The sequence below is a fragment of the Thalassophryne amazonica genome, chromosome 18 (assembly GCF_902500255.1).
Source record: "Thalassophryne amazonica chromosome 18, fThaAma1.1, whole genome shotgun sequence".
NCBI lineage: Eukaryota > Metazoa > Chordata > Actinopteri > Batrachoidiformes > Batrachoididae > Thalassophryne > Thalassophryne amazonica.
In genome coordinates, this window is record NC_047120.1 from 45,761,673 (window position 1) to 45,784,355 (window position 22,683).

Here is a 22,683-nt window from a genome sequence, read left to right on the forward strand (position 1 = left end):
CACGGACGAATGAGGATGTTAGTGGTGAGGACGAGGCCGTTAGAAGCCCATTATCCGAGTACCTGGCGGCTACGAGGACAGGACAGGCTACCTGCAACAGAGCAGGTTCCACTCTGAGAAAGCCCTTATAGCCTTTTTTAACATCCATTTCCTGCAATTCCATCAGAAGAACATATACGTGGCTCATTATTCAAATAATCACTGAAATTTCTGACAAATCCATACGTGGCTCATTATTCATGGCTTTATTATTCGGTCTGAACAGGGTTTTAGTGAGAACACATCTCCACTAATTAACAGAATCAGCCTGCGCTCGATGACAGACAGACCCGATGACAAAAACTTTTGAGAACATGTTTACATGAGAGGAGACCTCCCATGTTTCTGTACACGTGCCAAGCAACAAGGCCGGGCCCGGAGTCAGTAACAAAACATCAACCATATAAACTGCCAGCTCCAAGTGTTTGGAGTAAAATTAGATGACGCGTCATCAAAACGGAGGGAAGAATATACTACACCACTTGCAGTCAGTCAGTAAGACTGTAGAGAAAGGAGATATGTTACGAATGGCAATAACATTCAGCGGACTCACATTAATACCATAGCAAAATTTATCAAAAAGGTATAAAAACTGAAATGACTAGCTGGAATCACAGCTGTGAGTTGGGTTCCAACAAGTTCTCCATGCTTTTTACCAAACAACAGGTGGTAGATTGGACTGCAACAATGGTCAATGGAGAGGTTTTCTGACCCTTTGGACTTTAAATACCGTCTACCATCTGACACCAAACACAAAGTATCTACATTCAATGTCATGATCAGAAAAACCAAAACCCTTCTAAGTGCCACCAAAGAAGGACTGAAGTATCAACTGCTATTCAAGAAAGTTGGAACTAGTTGGATGGATGGGAGAGGTAATGGTCTAGTGGTTAAGCATTAGTCTTGAGACCAGAGGATCCTCAGTTCAAATCCCAGCCTGACCGAAAATCACTAAGGGCCCTTGGGCAAGGTCCTTAATTCCCTAGTTGCTCCCAATGTGTAGTGAGTACCTTGTATGGCAGCACCCTGACATCGGGGTAAATGTGAGGCATTATTGTAGCGCGTTTTGGAAAAGCACTATATAAATGCAGTCCATTTACCATGGAGAATTACTGATCACACTGAAGTCCATAACTCAAAGAGTTAAAATGCTGAGAAGCAACAACACGACACTGATTCTGGTTGCTGATGATACCATCGAGCTGTTCCAGAATTTTTCTCTCTACTTGATCTGCAAAGAAATATGTCGCTCAGAGTAATAATCAAATTTAGCTAGTTTTAGTTTGTTTTTTTTAATGAAGCCAGAATGTTCAGCTATTTAACAAATGTGGATTTCTGTCATGTGTAATTTGTTTATTTGCTACAAATAACAAATCTGTGCAAATGTCCTCTAAGCACACTGACTCCATAATTTTTGCTAGAGGTTGTAAAACTATCACTGCTGGGCTAAAAATATTTTAACATACCATAACAGGAGTTAAAGCTAATGTAAACTCAAAAAAGGTTTCAGCATAAAGAGCAGGTACTGCTGACGATGAGAGTATGTTGAGAGTATCAGTCTTCTGAAAGGTGACATCAGCTATTAAATGCAACAAATCTCCTGGCAGCAGCCGTTGGTCAAAGGTGCATCCAACATTATGTCCGAATGAGTGTGCAAGTGTCTGGTCTAGTTTCTGTCCCTCTGTCCAGAGAGCGCCTCCCCAACTGGCAGATTCTCATGGATATACTTCATAGTACCATTCTCAGAGAAGTCAGCTGCCATGTGCCCGTCTCCTCTCAGGACCCACTTAGTGGTCAGTAACCCCTCCAGACCCACCGGGCCTCGGGCATGGATACGCGCTGTGCTAATTCCAACTTCAGCTCCTAGATGCAGAGTCAAAGGTGGACAATGCCCGCAAAAAGGAAAACAAATGAACAGTAAACAATATACGTATCACATTTAAAGAGAGAAGAAAACATAAGGTGCAGTGGTAAGAACATTACTTACCAAGTCCAAACCGATAACCGTCTGCAAAACGTGAGCTGGCGTTCCAGAAAACACAAGCGCTGTCCACTTTCTGCAGGAACTGCTCCGCTGTGCTCTCTGTGTGACAAAGAAAGCTTCTCATAGACCTCAGATTATACTATAAACTAACTTAAATTGTTAAAGAAAATGGAATGCTGAAGTTGCTGTATGGATGTGAAATCAAGCAAAGAATGTTGGGAGAATTAAAAACAAACAAACACGGGATCAAAACGTTTCGCACAGTTTTTCTACTGATGACTTCAAACATCAGCTTTACGGCACATTAGTTCATTGAAGCCCTCAGGGACTGTTTCGAGACTACTGACTGGAGCGTGCGGTAGGACACACATGGTGAGGACATTGATGGGGTGACACACTGCATTATGGGCTACGTGAATTTCTATAGGGACGTTGCTGTTCCCATAAAAACTGTACGTTGCTTTCCGAACAACAAGCCCTGGATCACCCCTGGATCACCAGCAATGTCAAGAACCTTCTAAACCAAAAGAAGAGGGCGTTCAGAGACGGAGATGGGTCAGAGCTTAGGCGTGTACAGCGGGAACTAAAGGCTCGCCTTAAAGAGGCCAAGGAGTCCTACAGGAAGAAGGTGGAGAGAAAGGACAGGACAACAACATGAAGGAGGTCTGGGATGCAATGAAAACCATCACAGGGTGCAAAAACAGCAGCTGCAGCCCAGTAGATGGGGGTGTGGACAGAGCAAACCAGTTTAACGACTTCTTTAACAGGTTTGATTGTTCTACCTCTGCAAACCCCCCATCAACCCTTCCCGCAGGTTATCACTTCATCACCATCAAAACCCCCAGCAGATCAGCCCTCACCCTCACCATTACCATCATCACAGTCAGCATCAAAACCCACAGTAGATCAGCCCTCGCCCTCACCACCACCATCATCATCATCGTCACAGTCAGGCGGAACAAACACCCACTCTCACCGCCCTCCCTCCTTCACGGTAGACCAGGTCAGGAGAGAGCTAAGGAGACTCCACCCCAGGAAGGCAGCAGGCCCAGATAAAGTGTGTCCCAGAATGCTTAAGGCCTGTGCCAACCAACTGGGGGAGCCCCTCCAGCATGTTTTCAACCTGAGCCTGCGTCTCGGAAAGGCCCCAGTCACGTGGAAGACATCCTGTGTCATTCCAGTTCCTAAGAAGGCACACCCAAAGGAGCTGAATGACTACAGGCAGGTCGCTTTGACATCCCACGTGATGAAGACCATGGAGCGACTGCTGCTGAGCGTCCTCAGACCTCAGGTTAGACATGCTGAGGACTCACTGCAGTTTGCATACAGGGAGAAGGTGGGAGTGGAGGACGCCATCCTCTACCTGCTTCACAGGGCCCACTCTCATTTGGACAGAGGTAACAGCACTGTGAGGGTCATGATTCTGACTTCTCCAGTGCCTTCAATACCAACCAGCCCCTGCTACTGAGAGACAAGCTCATGGAGATGGAGGTGGACACTCATCTGGTCACCTGGATCACTGATTATCTAACTGGAAGACCATAATACATTAGATTCAATAACTGCACCTCGGACACAGTGATTAGCAGCACTGGAACACCACAAGGAACTGTGCTCTCTCCAGTTCTGTCCACTCTGTACACATCAGACTTCAATTACAACTCGGAGTCGTTCCACATGCAGAAGTTTTCGGACGACACTGCTATTGTGGGATGTGTGCGAGAGGGACAGGAAAGAGAGTAAAGAGACCTGATACAGGACTTTGTGGAGTGGTGCAAATCAAACTACCTGCAGCTGAACATTACCAAAACAAAGGAGATGGTAGTGGACTTTAGAAGGTCCAGGCCCACTCTGCAGCCAGTCTCCATTGAGGGGGTCGATGTGGAGATGGTCCGGTCTTACAAATATCTGGGGACACTTATGGACGATAGATTGGACTGGTCAGCCAATACTGACACCCTCTACAGGAAGGGACAGAGCAGACTGTACTTCCTGAGGAGGTTATGGTCCTTCAGGATCTGCCATAAACTCCTGCGAATGTTCTATCAGTCTGTGGTAGCCAGTGTCCTCTTCTCTGTGGTGGTCTGCTGGGGGAGCAGCATGAAGAGGAGGGACGCCGGGCGACTGGACAGGCTGGTGAGGAAAGCTGGTTTAGTGCTGGGAACAGAGCTGGAGACACTAACATCAGTGGCAGAGAGAAGGACCCTCAGTAAACTGCTGGCCATCATGGACAATGTTGAGCATCCTCTGCACAGAGTCATCATCAGGCAGAGGAGCTCACTCAGTGGCAGACTGCTGTCCCAGTCCTGCCACACGGACAGATTTAGGAAGTCTTTTGTCCCTCAGGCCATCAGACTGATTAACTCTTCCCAACACAGCAAATAATAATCCTGTGATACATCTGATTAGACCTTTTATTGCTTTTTTTTTTTTTTGCACTACCAACAATGTTTACACTGTTTACTTCTTTGCACAACCTACACTGTTTATATTGTGTACTGTTTACATCTGCACTACCTCCTTATTACTGCATTATTACACTATATTTACTCCTCCGTTATATTCTGTGAGACTGGATGCTGACAAAATTTTATTGTTATTTTTAGTTTAGTTAGTGGTTTTTATTGAGTGGTCTATTTTCTTTTATTTATTTAATCTTATTTGTGTGTCTGGTGTAATGTGTATGTCTTGTCTAATGTGCAAGCTGCTGGATGCCTTGAATTTCCCTCTGGGATCAATAAAGTATCTATCTATCTATCTATCTTGAGTTCCCCTCTGTGGACACTAGATGGCAGCACCGTGCACGCCACTGCAGGTCCAATGCAGAAATATGGGATAAACTATTTCTCCCTCCTTTCAGATGCTGTTTGCAAAATATTATTCATGTTTGCATCAATTCTTGCAGTTTTACAACTATAAAGAATTTTCTTTTACGTTTTGCAGAAATTAAAATACATGAAGTGTAAGGACTAAAACTACTGTGCACCACTGCAGCCAGTAAAGTGTCAGTACTTATTATCGGTGATATTATTGATGAAAGAATTAATTGGAAAGCTCATATTCAAAAGAAAGTGTCAAAAAGTATTGCAGTACTAAATAAGGTAAGGCATGTTCTTGATTGTAAAGCACTATGTACTCTTTATTGTTCATTGGTTGCTCCCTAATTGGCTTACTGTGCTGAAGTATGGGGCAATAATTATAAAACCACATTGCAATCATTATTCATTCTTCAAAAAAGAGCATTAAGAACAATTCACAATGTAGGTTATCGAGATCACACCAATTCATTTTTTATTAAATCTAAAATATTAAAACTTCATGATATGATTATGTTTAAAACTGTGCAATTATAATGTATGAAGTGAAAAATAAGCAACTGCCCCTCAGAATTCAAGAATTTTTTAGGGAGAGAGAGGGAAAATATGATTGAAGGGGCTTGTATCATTTTAAAATTGCTGGCACTCAGACGACCATGACAGGCTCTTGTGTTTCTACTTGTGGCCCTAAAATATAGAATAATCTGGCAAAGGAACTCAAGCGATGTCCAAATGTCAATCAGTTTAAACACCACTATAAGGAACTGATGTTTTCTGAATATGTGAAAATTGTCTAAATTCTCTGAAAATTCAATTCATGGTTGAAGGACTATATAACTGTTGTTAAACTATGGACAATTAAAGTATTAATTTGCATTATTTTTTGGATTATGCGATGTGTGCTGTTATTGGTGTGGATATGATGAGGAATTAGAGTTCATTGATTATTTTAAGATGTCTGTGTTTGCTGTTCTGCTCACTTTGTTTTGGTTTTGCTGTGATAAGTAAAAGTTGCTGAGGTAAAAGGGGTAGGTGTATATAGGCTTTGCTTCTACCTACACCCTTTCAGTTGCATGGGTTGACTGGCTGAGTAATCAGTTTTGTTTTGTTATATTTATTGCAAAGTGCCGAACAAATTCGAACTTGAACACTTGAACTTATTATTCACTGTGGCCAAAAGAAGGATTGAGCAAAGCTGACCAACATTCTTGGTGAATTTCATCTTCTGACTCACTACATTTGTGTCATCTGCAGGCGTACAACTCTGTAGTCGCGAGACAATTTTTGGATCACGAACCGTTTTCTGTGATGATCACATCAGTGTGTGAGCTGCCGTATTTGTGGATATGGTCCACGGCCTCCTGCATGCTGTCCACCACCTCGATACAGCACGCCAGCTCACTATATTCCTTCCGCATGGACTTTGCCTCTGATGGGCTGAAAGCAAGGTACGAAGCAAACTGAGGGCCAGCGTGGATCTTCACCTGGAGATGCCAAAGTCCAAAATAAATGAAGGGGGGAAAGTACAAGTTTCACTGGCATTAAAAAAATAAAATAAAAACTATGTAAAATGAGACAAGACATGAGGAAATGTTGAGCATTTGAGCTTGTGCACACTGTGATGTGTGTGTTTGGTTTTACACGTTCAGTGCGCAGCATGTCGATGATCTGGTCAAACAGAGGCGTCCGGAGGATGTTTCGGTGAATGAGCAGTGTTTCCATGGCATTGCACGCAGCCGGATAGTCACACTTTGAATCTCTGACTGAAAGAAAGAATGCCTGTCAGTTGGCAACCGTCAACCTGAAAAACATCCTCAAAATAATAAACTGCAGGAAATGTCAAATTGATAGGTGTAAAAATATGCAATAGTGCAAAAAAACTCAACCCTGGCTGCAAACCTAGCATTAACAAATACTTCTGACCTGGATCTAGCAATCGGACTGCAATCATCTGGTGCTGTAGTCAGAATCCTCACTTTTTGTACACAATATAGTATATTATTAAATCAACAGGATTTTGATTTGCTGACCGATTTTGATGACTTTGTCAAAGTTGGCGTCTGCGTCCACGTAGACATGACAGATTCCCTCACTGTGACCCAGCACTGGAATGCCCTTGGCGGCCCGCTGAATGTCCCGAACCAGCTGGGAAGAGCCTCGTGGGATAATCAGGTCGATCATCTTGTCCAGTCGGCATAAATCCTCCACCTCCTCTCGTGTGCTCACCTTATAACGCACACAGTCAATTATAAAAAGGATTTAGAAACGTTCTTTCTCCAAATAATGTGCCAACAAAAATTATGTTTTGTGATTGCCTCGAGTAGTGGTTCTCAATATTTTTACAATGAGTACCACCTTAGAAAATATTTGGCTTTCCAAGTGCCAACATTACAACAAGAATTAAAAGCGTCACAGCGTTTTTAACTCTAGTTGTAATGTTGGCACTGCATTTATTCGCTCCATTTATTCACGATCAGCGTTTATCACAGCCGTCCGTCGTCTATATGGGCATTCTGCTCATGATTAAAATTTTAATGATCCACCAAGAAAAAAAAAGTTAAATTATACTGTTAAGATGCTATTCATTACAATCAGCTGAGGTTAGAGAGGCAGGGCTATGACATCATCACTTAAGAAAAATTCTGTCAATTCAGTGGGTTATGACTCTACGCTAAAAGGACCCGGGTGATACCAAAAAGCTGGCTGTATATGTAAAGCCATTAAATCCTTCATTATGAGTTGTCTGCTTAGTTTGGTTGTATTGATTAAAAGAAATGTTGTCGAGTTAACTGAACATTATTTGAAATAAAGCCTCTCACTTAATTACATAATTAAAAAAAATGAGTTTGTTCGGTACAGATCTACATACATGTACGGTACATGCAGCGACTCTTTTTATGGAGTCTTTCGTGTCTCCCAGTGTATAGTCATACCATTTCAGTGTCTTTGTGCTGATGTGACCAGACCCAAACCTGATTATCATCTCAATATATTTGTATTTGTCCAGCCTGGTTTGAGTGTCTATTCTCTACTCTGCATAATAACTATGGAATAATTTATCACCGTTTCAAAAATACTGATAAACTAAATCTGCAAGAAACGTACTTTTATTAAATCCATGCTTTATGTACGTCTGCATCTTCTCGGTAAGAAATGGAATTAAAAACAAACATAGATTTAATCCACATTTCTCGTTTTCTCTGTCACTGTTTTATCTTATATTTGCCATTAGTACAGTCGTATATAACACACACAGTCACTCCTATAAGTCTCTTAATGCCTTTAATGCTGAAAATGTTCTAAAGTTCAGAGTCCACTGTCTGTACTTGTGTAGAAATTTCACTGGTGGTTTGAATGGGAGCCCAAGTAAAGTCGCTTAAAAATAAACATACGTTTTTGTTTTTGAATGATGAAAACCTAGTTTAAATATAATTTCAGTGCTTATAAATTTTGTGGTCATTTTTTTCTGCTGTGTGCATGTGTGTGCCTTATATTTTTTTTATCTTCATAAAAAAAATAAAAAAATCTTGGAGACTCAAAGTACCACCAGAGAGAGTGATCGCTTTGATTTGCTTTGTTAAAATAAATAAATAATAATATCTAAAATAATAAATGTTTGACCCAATATATCAAAGTATATATCAAATCCTGGAGACTGTTTTTTTTTTTTTTTGACATTCATGCCATTTTCAGGTCCTTTTAATCCACCATATAAAGCAATGAATTGTACAATGTTGAGGTAAAGACATTTCTTTTTAAATGCATTTCGTAAAGAAAGTATTTTCTGTGTGCTAAAGTAAAAAATTCCTCTTTACCAGTTGCACGGCCTCGCTGACTCCGTGCATGGAAAGTGCCTTCTGGGTGAGCTGGTGGAGGACACGGTTGGTGTTGGCTGCTTCCTTTCCACCCTTCAGGAGGAGGGCGTTGCCACTGGCTATGGACAATGCCGACACCTGAAGAGAAACCAAATTTGAGAAATTTGCTGAAGGTAATTCATCAAATATTTTATTGGCCAAAACCTTTATGGTGTCTCACAGAATTTAAAAAGTACTTGCAAACTATAACCACTTTTAAAATGTAGCTAATATTTATTTAAAATTAATAATTCCCCTACACTGTTATTTTTTCCAAAAGAACATAGTGAAATGTAATAATACTGCACACACTCGTACCTGTGGCAGGCAGTCGGGTCGGGCCTCAAAGATGACCAGCAGAACTCCAATGGGCACAGTGACCTGCTCCAGTTCCAGATTTTGAGCCACCCTGGCCCTGCGCAGCACACGGCCGACGCAGTCCTGGGCCGCCACAGCGATCTGACGCAGGCCTATCGCCAGGCTGTTGAGTTTGGCTGGTGACAGGCTCAACCGCTTCAACATAGCTGGTGGCAAATGTCCTGGGAAAAACAGGGAGAGCAGGATTACAGCAGAACATTGGAGATATGGCACTCAATGTGATAGTGTCACCCCCCCAACCCCCTGGTGGAGAGATTTAGAATGAAAGACAAGATTTTTTTTCCAGTGGTGCTTTATGTTTTATTAAATTGAATGTCTTTCTTTGAACACTTTAATATGTTAACACTGGAATTTCTTGAAATTGTCATATGTTTTATACACTGCATCTGAAAAGTATTCACAGCACTTCACTTTCTCCACATTTTATGTTACAACCTTATTTCAAAATGGATGAAATATTTTTTTTCCTTAAGATACTACACACAATACCCCATAATGACAACATGAAAAAAGGTTCAAGATATTTTTGCAAATTTATTAAAAAAATAAAATAAAATCACATTTTCACAGCCTTTGCCATGAAGCTCAAAATTGAGCTCGTGTGCCTCCTGTTTCCACTGATCATACTTAAGATGTTTCTACAGCTTAACTGAAGTCTTCCTGGGGTAAATTCAGTAGACTGAAGATGATTTGGAAAGACACACACCTGTCTACATATAAGGTTCCATAGTTGACAGTGTATGTCAGAGCACAAGCCAAGCATGAAGTCAAAGGAATTATCTGTAGACCTCTGAGACAGGATTGTCTCAAGGCACAAATCAAGGGAAAGGTACAGAAACATTTCTGCTGCTTTGAAGGTCGCAATGAGCACAGTGGCATCCATCATCCGTAAATGTAAGTTCAGATCCACCAGGACTCTTCCTAGAGCTGGCCACCCGTCTAAACTGAGAGATCGAGTAGAAGGGCCTTAGTCAGGGAGGGGACCAAGAACCCAATGCTCACTCTGTCAGAGCTCCAGCATTCCTCTGTGGAGAGAGGAGAACAACCACCTCTGTAGCAATCCACCAATCAGGCCTCTATGGTAGAGTCGCCAGACGCAAACCACTCCTTAGTAAAAGGCACATAGCAGCCCACCTGGAGTTTGTCAAAAGGCACCTGAAGGACTCTCAGACCATGAGAAAAAAAATTCTCTCATCTGATGAGACAAAGATTGAACTTTTTGGAGTGAATGACAGGCACCATGTTTGAAGGAAACCAGACACCATCCCTACAGTGACGCATGGTGGTGGCAGCATCATGCTGTGGAGATGTGAGCAGCAGGAACTGGGAGACTAGTCAGGATTGAGGGAAATAAGAATGCAGCAATGTACAGAGACATCCTGGATGAAAACCTGCTCCAAAGCGCTCTTGACCTCAGACTGGGGCGACTGTTCATCTTTCAGCAGCACAATGACCCTAAGCACACAGCCAAGACATCAAAGGAGTGGCTTCAGGACAACTTTGTGAATGTCCTTGAGTGGCTCAGCCAGAGCCCAGACCTGAATCTGATTGAACATCTCTGGAGAGATCTGAAAATGGCTGTGCACCGATGTTCCCCATCCAACCTGATGGAGCTTGAGAGGTGCTGCAAAGAGGAATGGGATAAACGGCCCAAAGATAGATGCACCAAGCTTGTGGCATCATATTCAAGAAGACTTGAGGCTGTAATTACTGCCAAAGGTGCATCAATAAAGTATTGAGCAAAGGGTGTGAATACTTACGTATGCGTGATTTCTTATATATATATATATATATATATAAATTTGCAAAAAAAAAAAAAAAAAGACAATTGAATTTACTCTATCTTGGAATAAGGCTGTAACATAAAATGTGGAAGAAGTGCAGCGCTGTGAATACTTTCCGGATGTACTGTTGATGAAACAGGACACTCCAGGAAATATCTACGTCTTGATAATGAAATGTTAAATAAAATCTAATTCATCCCTAATATCCTCAACAAGATCTCTCAACCTCTCAAATAACCAATAAGGGCTGACAAATGTGCATGGTCTTCATAGACCCAGTAGGGGGCAGCAAAAGTCTCCATTAAAATTCACTCAAAATCTGATTATAGCTATGAAATGGAAAGTTTAATTTACTGATCACTTAATAATTGTGCAAAATAAATCGCCAGCTACAACTCAAAATGGAGCTGGAAACCCTCCTCTGAGGAGCTGAGAGGAGCAGAGTGGATGTGCTGATGTTTACCTTCACTGACAGCCAAGTTCATGTCCATTTTGTTGGCAGCCAGAATCTCATCCTTCTTCCCAGTCAACAAGTCTGCGAGCTGACAGATGATCTCACTCCTCTGACAGCACAAACACACACAGCCAGGATGAGCACTTCACACATCTGTCCACAAGAGGTCAGTGTTTCTCCTCCAATTACAGGACCAATGTGCAGATTTACATTCCTGCTAATGGCATCAGCAGATTATTACGTTGCCTCCACATTTAAACTTGAAATGTTTTTAATTAAAGAATACAAATAAGGTAATTGTTTTAATAAAAGTAAAATATATTACCATAAGTGGGCATTTAATTCTTTAATAAAAAAAATAATGGTGTTGTGTATTACAGTACCTGCTCTGGCAGCAGAGATGCCAGGGTTCTTCCAGAACTACGTGCCATTTCTGTCTGGTCCTCCACAGTGGGGCCTGGTGGAGGTTCAGAGGGTCACATAAAGCAACAGGAGCTTGCTAGCGTTTTGGATGAGTACAATCATCGTAGGTCAACTCACCAGCAGGTTTGATCTCAGAGAAGAAGGTGCCCACCTTCTTACCCTCCACAATGTCTGTGATGACCTGACCCGTTACTTTTGGGTTGGTGCCATTCGCGATGACCACTGAGGTGCCGCCTTGCAATGCCCACAGTGCAGCCTTGACCTGCAGCCACACACACACACAGCACCCCCTCATGAACATTGTCGTATTATGTGAATTTCCAATGAAATCCACAGTTGCGATTAAAAGACTCAGACAGACAGACAAACTGGGTGATTATGTATGAACACAAAATGTGTCTTTGTGTAGAGTTTAATAATAAAAATATTTTACATACTCAACTTTGGTTAATAATCATAATTTTACAGTATAAAGACTTTCTCATACTTTTTAATCCTCTACTGCTCAAAACATGATCAGATCATGTATAACATGTACCCCTTTACAAACATGATTATGTTTGTAAAGGGGTACAGTCACAGGATTTTCCCTCCTTTGAATCACAGTTGGTCAAGGTGGGTTTCTCAAACCCATTTTTCTGTGTGTTGGTTTATCGCCCTCCTGGCCCTGCTACTGCCTTTCTTAAGGATTTTAGTGACTTTTTATCCTCTATTATAACGTTGGAATCTGTTTTAATTCTTGGAGATTTTAACCTTCATGTTGATGACAAGTTATCTCGCTCTGCTATGGAGCTTTTATCGTTGACTGAAGCTCTTAATTTTGTGCAACATGTTTCTGAGCCCACTCACCAAAAGGGTCACATTTTAGATTTAGTTTTTACACTTGGCCTAGACATTTTAAATATGTCTATAAAAGATGTCCACTTGAGCGACCATAGTCTCGTTTCGTTTGACCTGCATTCCAGCTCTGATCAGAAGCCCTTAGAAGTTAAGTCTCGGAGGCGTATCATCACTGCTGAAACTGCAGAAAGATTTTCTTCTATGTTTAATCCTTGTTTGTTCACTGATTTTCTTGATATGGACAATTTTATCCAGTGTTTTAACCAACACTGTGATTCTATTCTTGATCAGTTGGCTCCTGTCAAATACAATGTGTCTTTACAGAAAAATGAGTGCCCTTGGATTAATGAAGAGCTCTTAAGTCTTAAGAGACTGTGTCGAAGGACTGAACGCCTGTGGAAATCCTCTAAACTTGAGGTTCACAGGCTTCATCTCAGGGAGCTGGTTCTATCATATAACAAAATGGCTGAGAGTGCCCGCTCTGTCTACATATGTCAGCTGGTGTCTGTGAATAAGAAGAATCCCAGAGTGTTGTTTGATACAATCAACTCTCTTGTATGTCCTGCTGCTTCAGTTACTCCTGTGTTTTCTGAAGCTGACAGCAATGCTTTTTTGAGTTTTTTCACTGACAAAATCAAGTTGATTAAGGATAAAATTCCACCCTCCCTGTGTGGTACTTCTACTGTTATTGAGCCTGCTCCCAGCATTTGGTCTTCATTTAGGGCTGTGACACTTGCTGATATTTCGGCATTGGTGAGCAAGATGAAACCTTCCTCTTGCTCATTGGACATCCTTCCCTACAGGCTCTTTATTAAAGTATTTGAGGTAATAGGTCCATGTGTTACTAGAATGGTAAATCTTTCTTTGTCCACCGGCGTGTTTCCCAGTGCTTTTAAGCATGCCATAGTGTTGCCTCTACTGAAAAAACCAGGTTTAAATCAAATGGAGCTAAGTAGTTTTAGACCTATTTCTAAGCTCCCATTCCTGTCTAAGATCCTCGAGAGGGTGGTTTCAGACCAACTGACACTCTTCCTGGATCAGAATAACATTCATGACAGGTTTCAGTCCGGTTTTTGTAGACAACACTCTACGGAAACGGCTCTTTTGAAAGTGTCCAGCGACATTATGATGTCTGCTGATGCTGGGAAATCCACCGTGTTGGTTCTTTTGGATTTGTCCTCTGCCTTTGATACTGTTGACCACCAGGTCCTGCTGAATAGACTGAGGGATCATGTCGGACTGTCGGGGTCAGTTCTTCTGTGGTTTTTTTCATATCTGTCTGGGCGCAGCTTTAGCGTTTTTGCTAACCAGATAAAGTCAGAGTCTGCGGACCTGTTATGTGGAGTCCCTCAGGGTTGTGTATTGGGCCCCATTTTGTTTTTATTGTACTTGATCCCTTTAGGTAGGATCATTCAAAGATTTACTGATGTCTCTTACCAGTTATTTGCGGATGACATCCAGCTTTACTGCTCCTTTAAGCCAGCTGAGATTAAGAGGCTTGATTCCCTCCTCCATTGTTTGGCGGAAATTAAACAATGGCTAACGAATAACTTTCTTCAGCTTAACGCAGACAAAACAGAGACATTGGTTATTGCCCCTGATGCCCATATTCCAGGTATTCAGCAGTACTTGGGAGACCTGGGCCAGTCTGCTAAATCATGTCTTCGAAACCTGGGTGTCATTTTTGACAAAGACATGTCGTTGGTACAGCATTGGAAACAGCTGACGAGGAATTGCTTCTTTCAATTAAGAAATATCTCTAAGCTCAGGAAAATGGTGTCTCGAAATGATTTAGAGCTTATTATTCATGCTTTTGTGTCAACACGTTTAGACTATTGTAACAGTTTGTTTTCATGTCTAAACAAGAAGGAGTTGCATCGACTGCAGTTGGTACAGAACTCTGCAGCAAGAATTCTGACACAAGCTAACAGAAGGACTCATATTTCCCCAATTTTAAAGGAACTTCATTGGCTGCCAGTGTCCTTCAGGATCAATTTTAAAATTTTGGTTTTAACTTTTAGAGCTCTACATGGCCAGGCGCCTCCCTATATCTGTGACCTCATCCAGCCTTATGCCCCTGCCAGGGCTTTGAGGTCTGTGGACCAAAATCTGTTGATGGTTCCTCGCACCCATTTTGCAACCAGAGGAGAGCGATCCTTCCAGGCTGTTGCTCCCAGGCTTTGGAATGGTCTCCGGCTCTCTCTGCGCTCACTGGACTCTGTCGATACTTTTAAAAGCCAACTTAAGACTTTTTTTACTTAAGCGTTTGCTTAGCTTTTAGGCTGCTCTGTGATCCTGTTATGTTTTATGTTTTTATGTCTCGGCCATTGTCTGATGTTTTGTGTGGTGTACTCTACTTTTATGTTGTGAAGCACCTTGTGGCTCTTGTCTGTGAAAGGTGCTATATAAATAAAATTTACTTATTTACTTACTTAGATCAAGGACTATCACCATACCTTGGCTTCCATACCTCCAAGCCCAACTCTGGACTTTGTCCCATAGGTGATGGACTGCTGGTCTCCAGGATAGAAGATATCAATGAGTTTTGCATCATCTGTTCCAGGGGGGCTGTTGTACAGTCCTACAAAAAAAGTCATTATCAGTCATTTTCTTGGTACATGAACAGCTAATGAATGATTCCTAGTTACTTTAAAAACTATTACTTCTTATTCAAAATGCACTGAATATTTTAGTTGTGGAGATGATCAGCTTTCCAAAACTACTGAATGGACTCTTAGACATTATGTACATAAGAACAGGTAAACTTCCTGAACCAAAGCCACCATCAACACTTTCAAACACGATGGCGGCAGGTATGTGTTTGTCTCGCTCAGATGACCCTGAAAGACGTGTATTTTTCCGAGTGACAAGCGCAGGCAGATGGTGTTGTTACTTAACAGCTCACTTAGGCTGCTGCTTTGCAAACATTCATACCTTCCACGTCAGAGAGCGCAATGAGAAGGTCAGCCTTCATCTCCACAGCTAGCCTCGCTGCCAGACTGTCATTGTCCTTGATACTGATCACCTACAGAACCAGAAAATTGCTAATGTGAGTTTAAAAAAAAAAAAAAAGATGGCAGAAATAACCCATCTGCCTCTGTTTTATAGTGCTGGAAAACATGAGTGAGCGCAGTTACCAGGTCACACTTAAAAAATTTCAAACTAAACCTTTCAAACAATGAAAATTTTTATATTAAAGCTACATTGTGTAGTATTTAATAACACCTAGTGGTGAGCTTGCAGACTGCATTATGCAGTCACCCATCTTGGTTGTGCATCACCTCACATTTTCACTTCTTTGGTGATGGGGATTCATGCCACGTTGCATGATAAACATGTATGATCATCTCTTTCTCAAACGTCTTAGCCTGCACTAGCAACCAACAGCCAGCAAACGGGGCAACCACTGATTCCCCTTCTTTTTTCCTTCAGTCTTCCAGTTGCTCTGCAAAATAATAAAGGTGGAGTATAGGTATCTGATTTGGGCTACTGTATCAACATTTCAGTGCAACATGGCACCCTCCATGAGGAGGCTCACTCACACGTAGATATGAAGGGTTCATTCTAAGCTTATGAAAACACACTGGTTCATTGTGGCTGGTGAATACACACAAATGAAGATGGTTATGAGGCACCCAGAAACGCTCAGAAACACCCCCAAATCCTACACATGGTAGCTTTAATATCTGACACATTATACTGTAACAGAGTTCACAAATAAATCTGCAAACAACAATCAGGATTGTTTACAACAATATGTGGTTAAAAAAAAAGTTAATGCTAAAACAATAAATCACTGGTTCTACAATTACTCCACAATAAAAAGAAGTAGGAACTATGTTCAAGATACTTTTTTCCCAGTAAATCTTTGGGGAAAAGGAGATGTGTCTACCTACAAAATTAGTCCTGGTCCCTCCAGAAAGCACCTCCTCCCCAGTATCTGCATGTCTTAAGGGGTGAGAGCTGAACTGATGAGGTGAGGCAGGGAGGCAGAATTATGTCGCTATGATGACAGGAAAAATCTGTTGGCTTTTTCTGCATAACTTCTGCCAAGGTCCCCGTCACCTTCACCAGCACACCCCCCCCGGCCAATGCTTTCTGTACCCACACTTACCCCCTGCAAGTCGCTGTCGGGTTCCGGTGGAGGCACCACAGCGTCGTTGGTGTTGATGATGGGTACAATGTTCATGCGCAGCAGCTCCTGCAGGGTGCTGCTCAGGTTCCGCCTCTTTTGGTCATCGTGGAAGTCCACATTTGTCACTAGAACCTGATCCGGGAGAAGCAGGAGCAGAGCCACTTAGGTGCCTGGTCTTGAGAACCAGGGATGGTAGGTTGAAAAGCTTTTTTAACCCATGAGCATGTACGAGCCTGCCCACAGGCGAATGACGCAACCGACAGGCGTGGAAAAACTCACGCATGCGCACGAAGGTTCAAGCTTGGCTGACGTAAAAACATATGAATCAAATCCATATAGTTTTTGAAAAAAATAAAAAGGTCTGTTACTTTTCTCACAGACCTCGTATGTGTGTGAATAAATGACATAGCAAATGGTAAAAGTTGATCCCTCTTCCTGCCCACTCCAGACCTTGCAACCAATCATAGTAAGAAACACAAAACGTTTCTACGTTGTTAACCGTGGGTAAAAAAAAATAAAGAAAGACAGAAAAGGGTGGTCGAATTCTGCAACTAATTCTCAACATAGCAGTAAATTTATAACAGGTAGCTTGTTTTTAAAGAGCTTGTTGCGATTCTCCCCACACACAACACAAATGTGACAATGTTGAACAGTGGAACTTGTAAATATCAACACAAGTTGTGTGAAACAAGAAAAGGGGTCAGACAGGAGCTCGGTATTCTCTGTGTCTGCTGAGGGCCACGTCAGGAAAAATAAAATCAGCAGGATGCGGTTGTGTTCCAAGGTATGTATTTATTACTTTGTCAAGTCTGGTTTACACTTAGTGGATGTATTTTAGTGTTCACTTTATAAACACTGTGCCAGTTACAACGCAACCGGAACTATGCCTGAATGTAAATCTCTGCAAAATACGGCAGTAATAATGGTGCGCCTCCTACGGTAGCTCAGATGGGACTATATGTGATGGAGAGAATTTTGATGTGACCATCTGTTTGTACAAGCCTCTTTTTCTCACTCATGTTTTTAAATATACAGGCTGACCCCCCCCCCCCCCCCCCAAAACAGAACCCGTTAAAATTGTAAAAAAAAAATATATATATCCTACAGAGGTTCAGCAAAAGGCCTATTTCGCCAACAAATCACGCCATTTGGAGCACAAATTTGAAAGAATGTGACTTTTATGCAATGCGACCAAGATAAGTGAAGCTTTGGGGAATGATTGTACACAGACTGAAGTTTAAGTCCTGCAAATTTAAAGAAATTTGCACCTTTGTAGGATTATTACGATTTTTATGGGTTGTTTTTTGGGTCACCCTGTAAAATCAAGGGCCCAATAGTAACCAAGTATTCTCGGCCATCTTCAGACTGAAGAACAGAAGGAAGGTATTAAAAACCTTGAATAATCAAGGTTTCCCTACAAAACACTCACACGTTCCATCTCTGAAGATGGTAAAAAGTATCTCAACTGATTTTGACTTGAGTATTTTGTTGGTAATGAATAAATGTACCTGTGCAGTGCAGGTGCTGTACTGGGTAAACATGGCCTCATACAAAGCCATGAGACCGCTCTGTCCAGCTGCAGCACAGGCCCGGGCTTCCAACACCGGCAGAGACTAGAACATAAACATAAAACAGGTGTTAAATGTGTACATCTATGAATGTTTTCACTTATCCTCTCATCCTGTGTGTACATGTACAATCTGCCCATGATCATAAACTTGTTCAATGTTTTTAGTATGTTTTATGCTGGATGCTCTTCTTAACAACAAATGATTACACAAGGTGTTCTTTCATAGTTCTTGCACTGCACTTTATTATATTAGATGTCTGCACAACTATCCCAACATATTATTACCTTAATGTAGACTAAATTATCAAATTTTGCCCAAAACTGACCACATTCCCTCTGTACATTACCATGTCTTGGAGATGATTGTGTCCAGAATGCAGGGCCTGTCGGACACTCTGGGAAAGCAGGATTTCATGTCTTAGTCTCTGCTTGCCAAAGGCTACAGCTCCACTGGTGACAATCATCATCTCCCTGCCTTGGTTCTGTAGCATGGCCACCTGAAGGTAAATACAACACATCGACACTCATGGACCACAGCTGATTCCACTGTTATTGTCGGGAGTATACAAATTCTAACAAGCTAATAGTTACAAACAGCTCGTCCACAGTCGAAATCTTACTGGTCCTCACACTCCTAGTCACAAAGACTCGAGGACACAGCTTTTCAAATTATATTCAGCCACAATGAGTCTAGCCAGGTTCTTGTTTTCATGTTGATGGTCTACATTCAAATAGTAAATCTAATATTTTAGGACAGCCAGGTGACATTTTCATCAGAGTTTCACTTATTTGCACAAGTCATATTTTAAATTTGTTCTACTTATCCTCAGGTGCATGTTGTTGTTTATTCTTTAGCTTTCAAATAACCTATGTATGGAAGGTTAGTTTTTGGAGTGGTCCAACTTTTAGCTTTGAAAATCTCTCATCAACAGTCCAGTTGCAGTTTGTGAACAGACAAGATCGTATATAAAGGCCCTTTGCGCATGGCAAGGCGCCGCTCAAAAGCAAGAGGCCCAAACACTTGACTGAAAACATATTCTATGCTGCAGATTGTGCTGGCTAATTTCCTCTCACCTGCTCAACAATGGATGCCAGCCGCCCAAGAGCCAAGCCACATTCATCGCCACGGGTGACCACAGCACTGCCAAGCTTGACTACAATTCTCTTTGCATGACGGAGTTCACTGCGATGAGCAAAGGAGCTTCCATGGTGCCTGTTACGGGAGACTGTATAGAAATACTTTCTAAATTACTGCTTAAAGCAAAAGGCAACTTGTGACCAGACTGGGGTTCTGTGGAAGAAATAAAAACAGACAACACTGCAACCAAAGGAAAAAATAATAATAAAATACACCTGCAGATCTGAGAGTAAGGTTCCCCCCCCCCCCCCACACACACACACTCATCCATTCAGCCATATTGGTTGCTTACATCTGTTGTGATTGTTAATAATAAGTATTTATCTCTTCTAGATTGGATTATTGCAATGCTTTATTTTCTGGTCTGCCGCAGTCCAACATTAGGGGTCTTCAATTAGTGCAGAATGCTGTTGCCAGACTTTTGACACAAAGCAGAAAGTTTGACCACATTACACCCATTCTGGCATCCCTTCATTGGCTTCCAGTTTCTGCCAGATCGGATTTTAAAGTCCTGTTGCTGGTCTATAAAATTGTTCATGGACTAGCTCCTTCCTACCTGGCAGACTTGGTCAGACCCTACGTACCAGCGTGGCCCTTGTGTTCGCAAGGTACAGGACTTCTGTGTGTTCCAAGGGTGAATAAAAGGTTGTGAGGTATAGAGCTTTCTCTTACCGTGGCCCTGCTCTCTGGAATGATCTACCTGCATCTCTAAGGCAGTCCGACACGGTGGAGACTTTTAAATCAAGATTGAAGACCCACTTTTTTTAGACTGTCTTATGTTAATTTATTATGTTTTAGTGTTTGCTTTGTAATTTCTTTTTATTCTACTATGTTTTTACCTTTTTACTGTGCCCTTTTCAATTTTACTTTGTGCTGCTATGAATTGTGTGTTGTGTGAGGCACCTTCAGGCGACTCTGTCGTGAGATGGCGCTATCTAAATTAATAAAATTTAATTGAAAATTGAACATACAGCAGATACCTTCTGTGACGCAACTACATACTACGTGGAGAATAAGCAGGGGTGGGTCTTGAACCGGGAACCTTCTGCAGTGGAACGAGCACACATAACCACTTGGCCATTACTCACAGGATACTAAACGTCTCACCAAGCTGTTCTGTGGATTCTTCTTTGAAGAGCTAATAATCTAAAGAAACAAAGTGGCTGTTCATGTTGTTGCCTTGCACCACTTTTCAAAAAACAAGTATACATCAGCACATGTACCATTATGGTGACATTTCCTTCCCTGCCTATATCACGTGCAAACACGTGAGTTTTGTTGGGTTTTCAATTCACTATTGACACGACTGGGGCAAACATGGTGCTGCCAATGCTTCCATCCATTTGCAACCCGGGAAACAGATAATGACAGTCTTCAAACTGCCACATCAGCACGGCAGCAGAAAAGCTCGTGCTGACTACACACATCTCTCTAGAGCGATGAGCCACATGAAAGAGAGCAGGAAGTGAAAACAGAGCGAGGTAGAATGGCCGATGACATCTTGTACAGACTAAAACTCCCTAAAGGTACAGGATTTGAGTCACAGTTAGCATAGCATGTTACAAAACAAAAAACAAAACATTTATAAAAGGTATAATTCAGCAGATCTGACGACACAAACTGCTTTGATTACAGTACGCAGGCAGAGGACCAGGTGCAATTTTAAATGCTTTCTGCAAAAAACAAATTACTTAATGTGTTCAAAGTGGTTTTACATAAAAGGCATGTGGCATGCAAACAATCTGACTATCACAAGTTTGTCCTTCTGCTTTTTTGGACAGAATCCAGTTATACAACTACTAAAACTGAACAGACTTGCTTGCCTTGTGTCAGATATCTGGTAAAAACCCGACAGCCAGTTGTTGGTGAATACAGAAAAATCCCAGAACACACAGTAAGCCTCTGCAACAACATGGTTTCCTGCAATAGACGCAGAATACAAAGCATTTAATCAGTGATTAAACCAATAGAAAATGTACTGACCCTTTAGGATATTATCTCTTCATAAAAATGTTAAAAAGAAAAAGAAGCCAAACACGTGGGTTCAGCTTCTCGCATGTTAAGATCTGCTCATTTTTGTTTGTTGACAATTAAATTATTTAGGTTTTAGATTTCTGATTGGAGGAAAAAAACATTACGTCACATTGTTCTGTGATATAACTATAATTTTCATAATTTATTTTAATACTTAAAAACTGTATTTTTTAAGTTTTTAATTATAAAATTAAAACTTTTTTTGCGAGGGGGAATAAATGTATGTACTTTATACAGAATGAATTAAAAAAAAAAAAAATCCACGTGGACGCCAAAAATAACTATCCTACTGGCTCCCTTCGTGACACAGCCTAAAAACTGATATTCGTACTAAAAGCTTAGTTACTTACTTAAAGTCTTAGTGTGTCCTGTCCTGTGAAAGTGATGTTTATCCTCTTTAAGGTGGTCTTCCTGTCTCGTTTGTGGCAAAAATTTGAACCGAGGTGACGCCTGTCGAAGCTCCGCCCCCTGAACCTGAAAATGCTGATGAAACTGTGCGCGCTGTTTACACCTCAAAGAAAGCGCACGAGCGCGAACATTAAACCGTCTATTTCACGAACACACCATCAGAGGCGGTGAATAAATCACAAGATTCACTTTTACACACCGGTGGTTATCACGTCACTGTGAAAAACGCCGTCATTAAATTACATTTTAATTTTCCCAAACCAAAACACCGGCATCAACGACAACTCGTTAAACCCGGAAAAGGAACGGAAGTTTACGAGCGTTTGCACTTTTTCCAAAATAAAACTCGAAGAGCAATTTCAAAATAACTGTTTGCCATGCCTGTAATTCTTGAATTATCCACAAAGCAACGCATCTGCTAGTACGCACTGTGTGTATATACAGTCTATGGTGCACACACAGACCCGCACAACCTTTAATGATTAAATTCATTCTGCGCCATCCATGCGTATTCCCGAACCGTCCAGCAGGTGTCAGTGTTCACAATGGAAATACTTTTTATGTACTTTTTATGTTATCCTCCATGAATGAACATGAATTTTGTGCTTTACATTCGTTGTACACGCTGGACTTCTAAAATAAATGCGTTTTTAAAAGGATTTATTTTACATACGCAAGAGAAATTTTCTTTTTTAATTGCATCATGCCCTGGCACTATTAATCTGCCCCTAATAGTGCCAAAATCAAAATAAACACTACAGTTCTAGGGCCAAAGGAGAAGTTGAGTTCAAGTGCCACTGTGCCCACACGCAGAGGACATTGAAGG

General features: G+C 41.4%; 1 protein-coding gene across 1 annotated transcript; it reads right to left on the reverse strand.

Annotated features, from left to right (window-relative positions):
* Positions 1-279: 279 nt before the first annotated feature.
* Positions 280-22,147, reverse strand: LOC117530748 (delta-1-pyrroline-5-carboxylate synthase-like). Its single transcript, XM_034193668.1, has 18 exons — positions 21,800-22,147; positions 21,239-21,335; positions 19,352-19,503; positions 18,625-18,774; positions 18,216-18,320; positions 16,687-16,839; positions 15,507-15,597; positions 15,029-15,153; positions 11,850-11,994; positions 11,693-11,766; positions 11,319-11,418; positions 9,012-9,232; positions 8,655-8,792; positions 6,870-7,065; positions 6,481-6,602; positions 6,137-6,323; positions 2,027-2,122; positions 280-1,902 (listed from the first exon to the last, which is right to left on the reverse strand). Exons 2-18 carry the CDS (start codon positions 21,327-21,329, stop codon positions 1,706-1,708), a joined length of 2,343 nt encoding a protein of 780 aa, XP_034049559.1. The 5' UTR covers positions 21,330-21,335; positions 21,800-22,147; the 3' UTR covers positions 280-1,705.
* Positions 22,148-22,683: the final 536 nt, after the last annotated feature.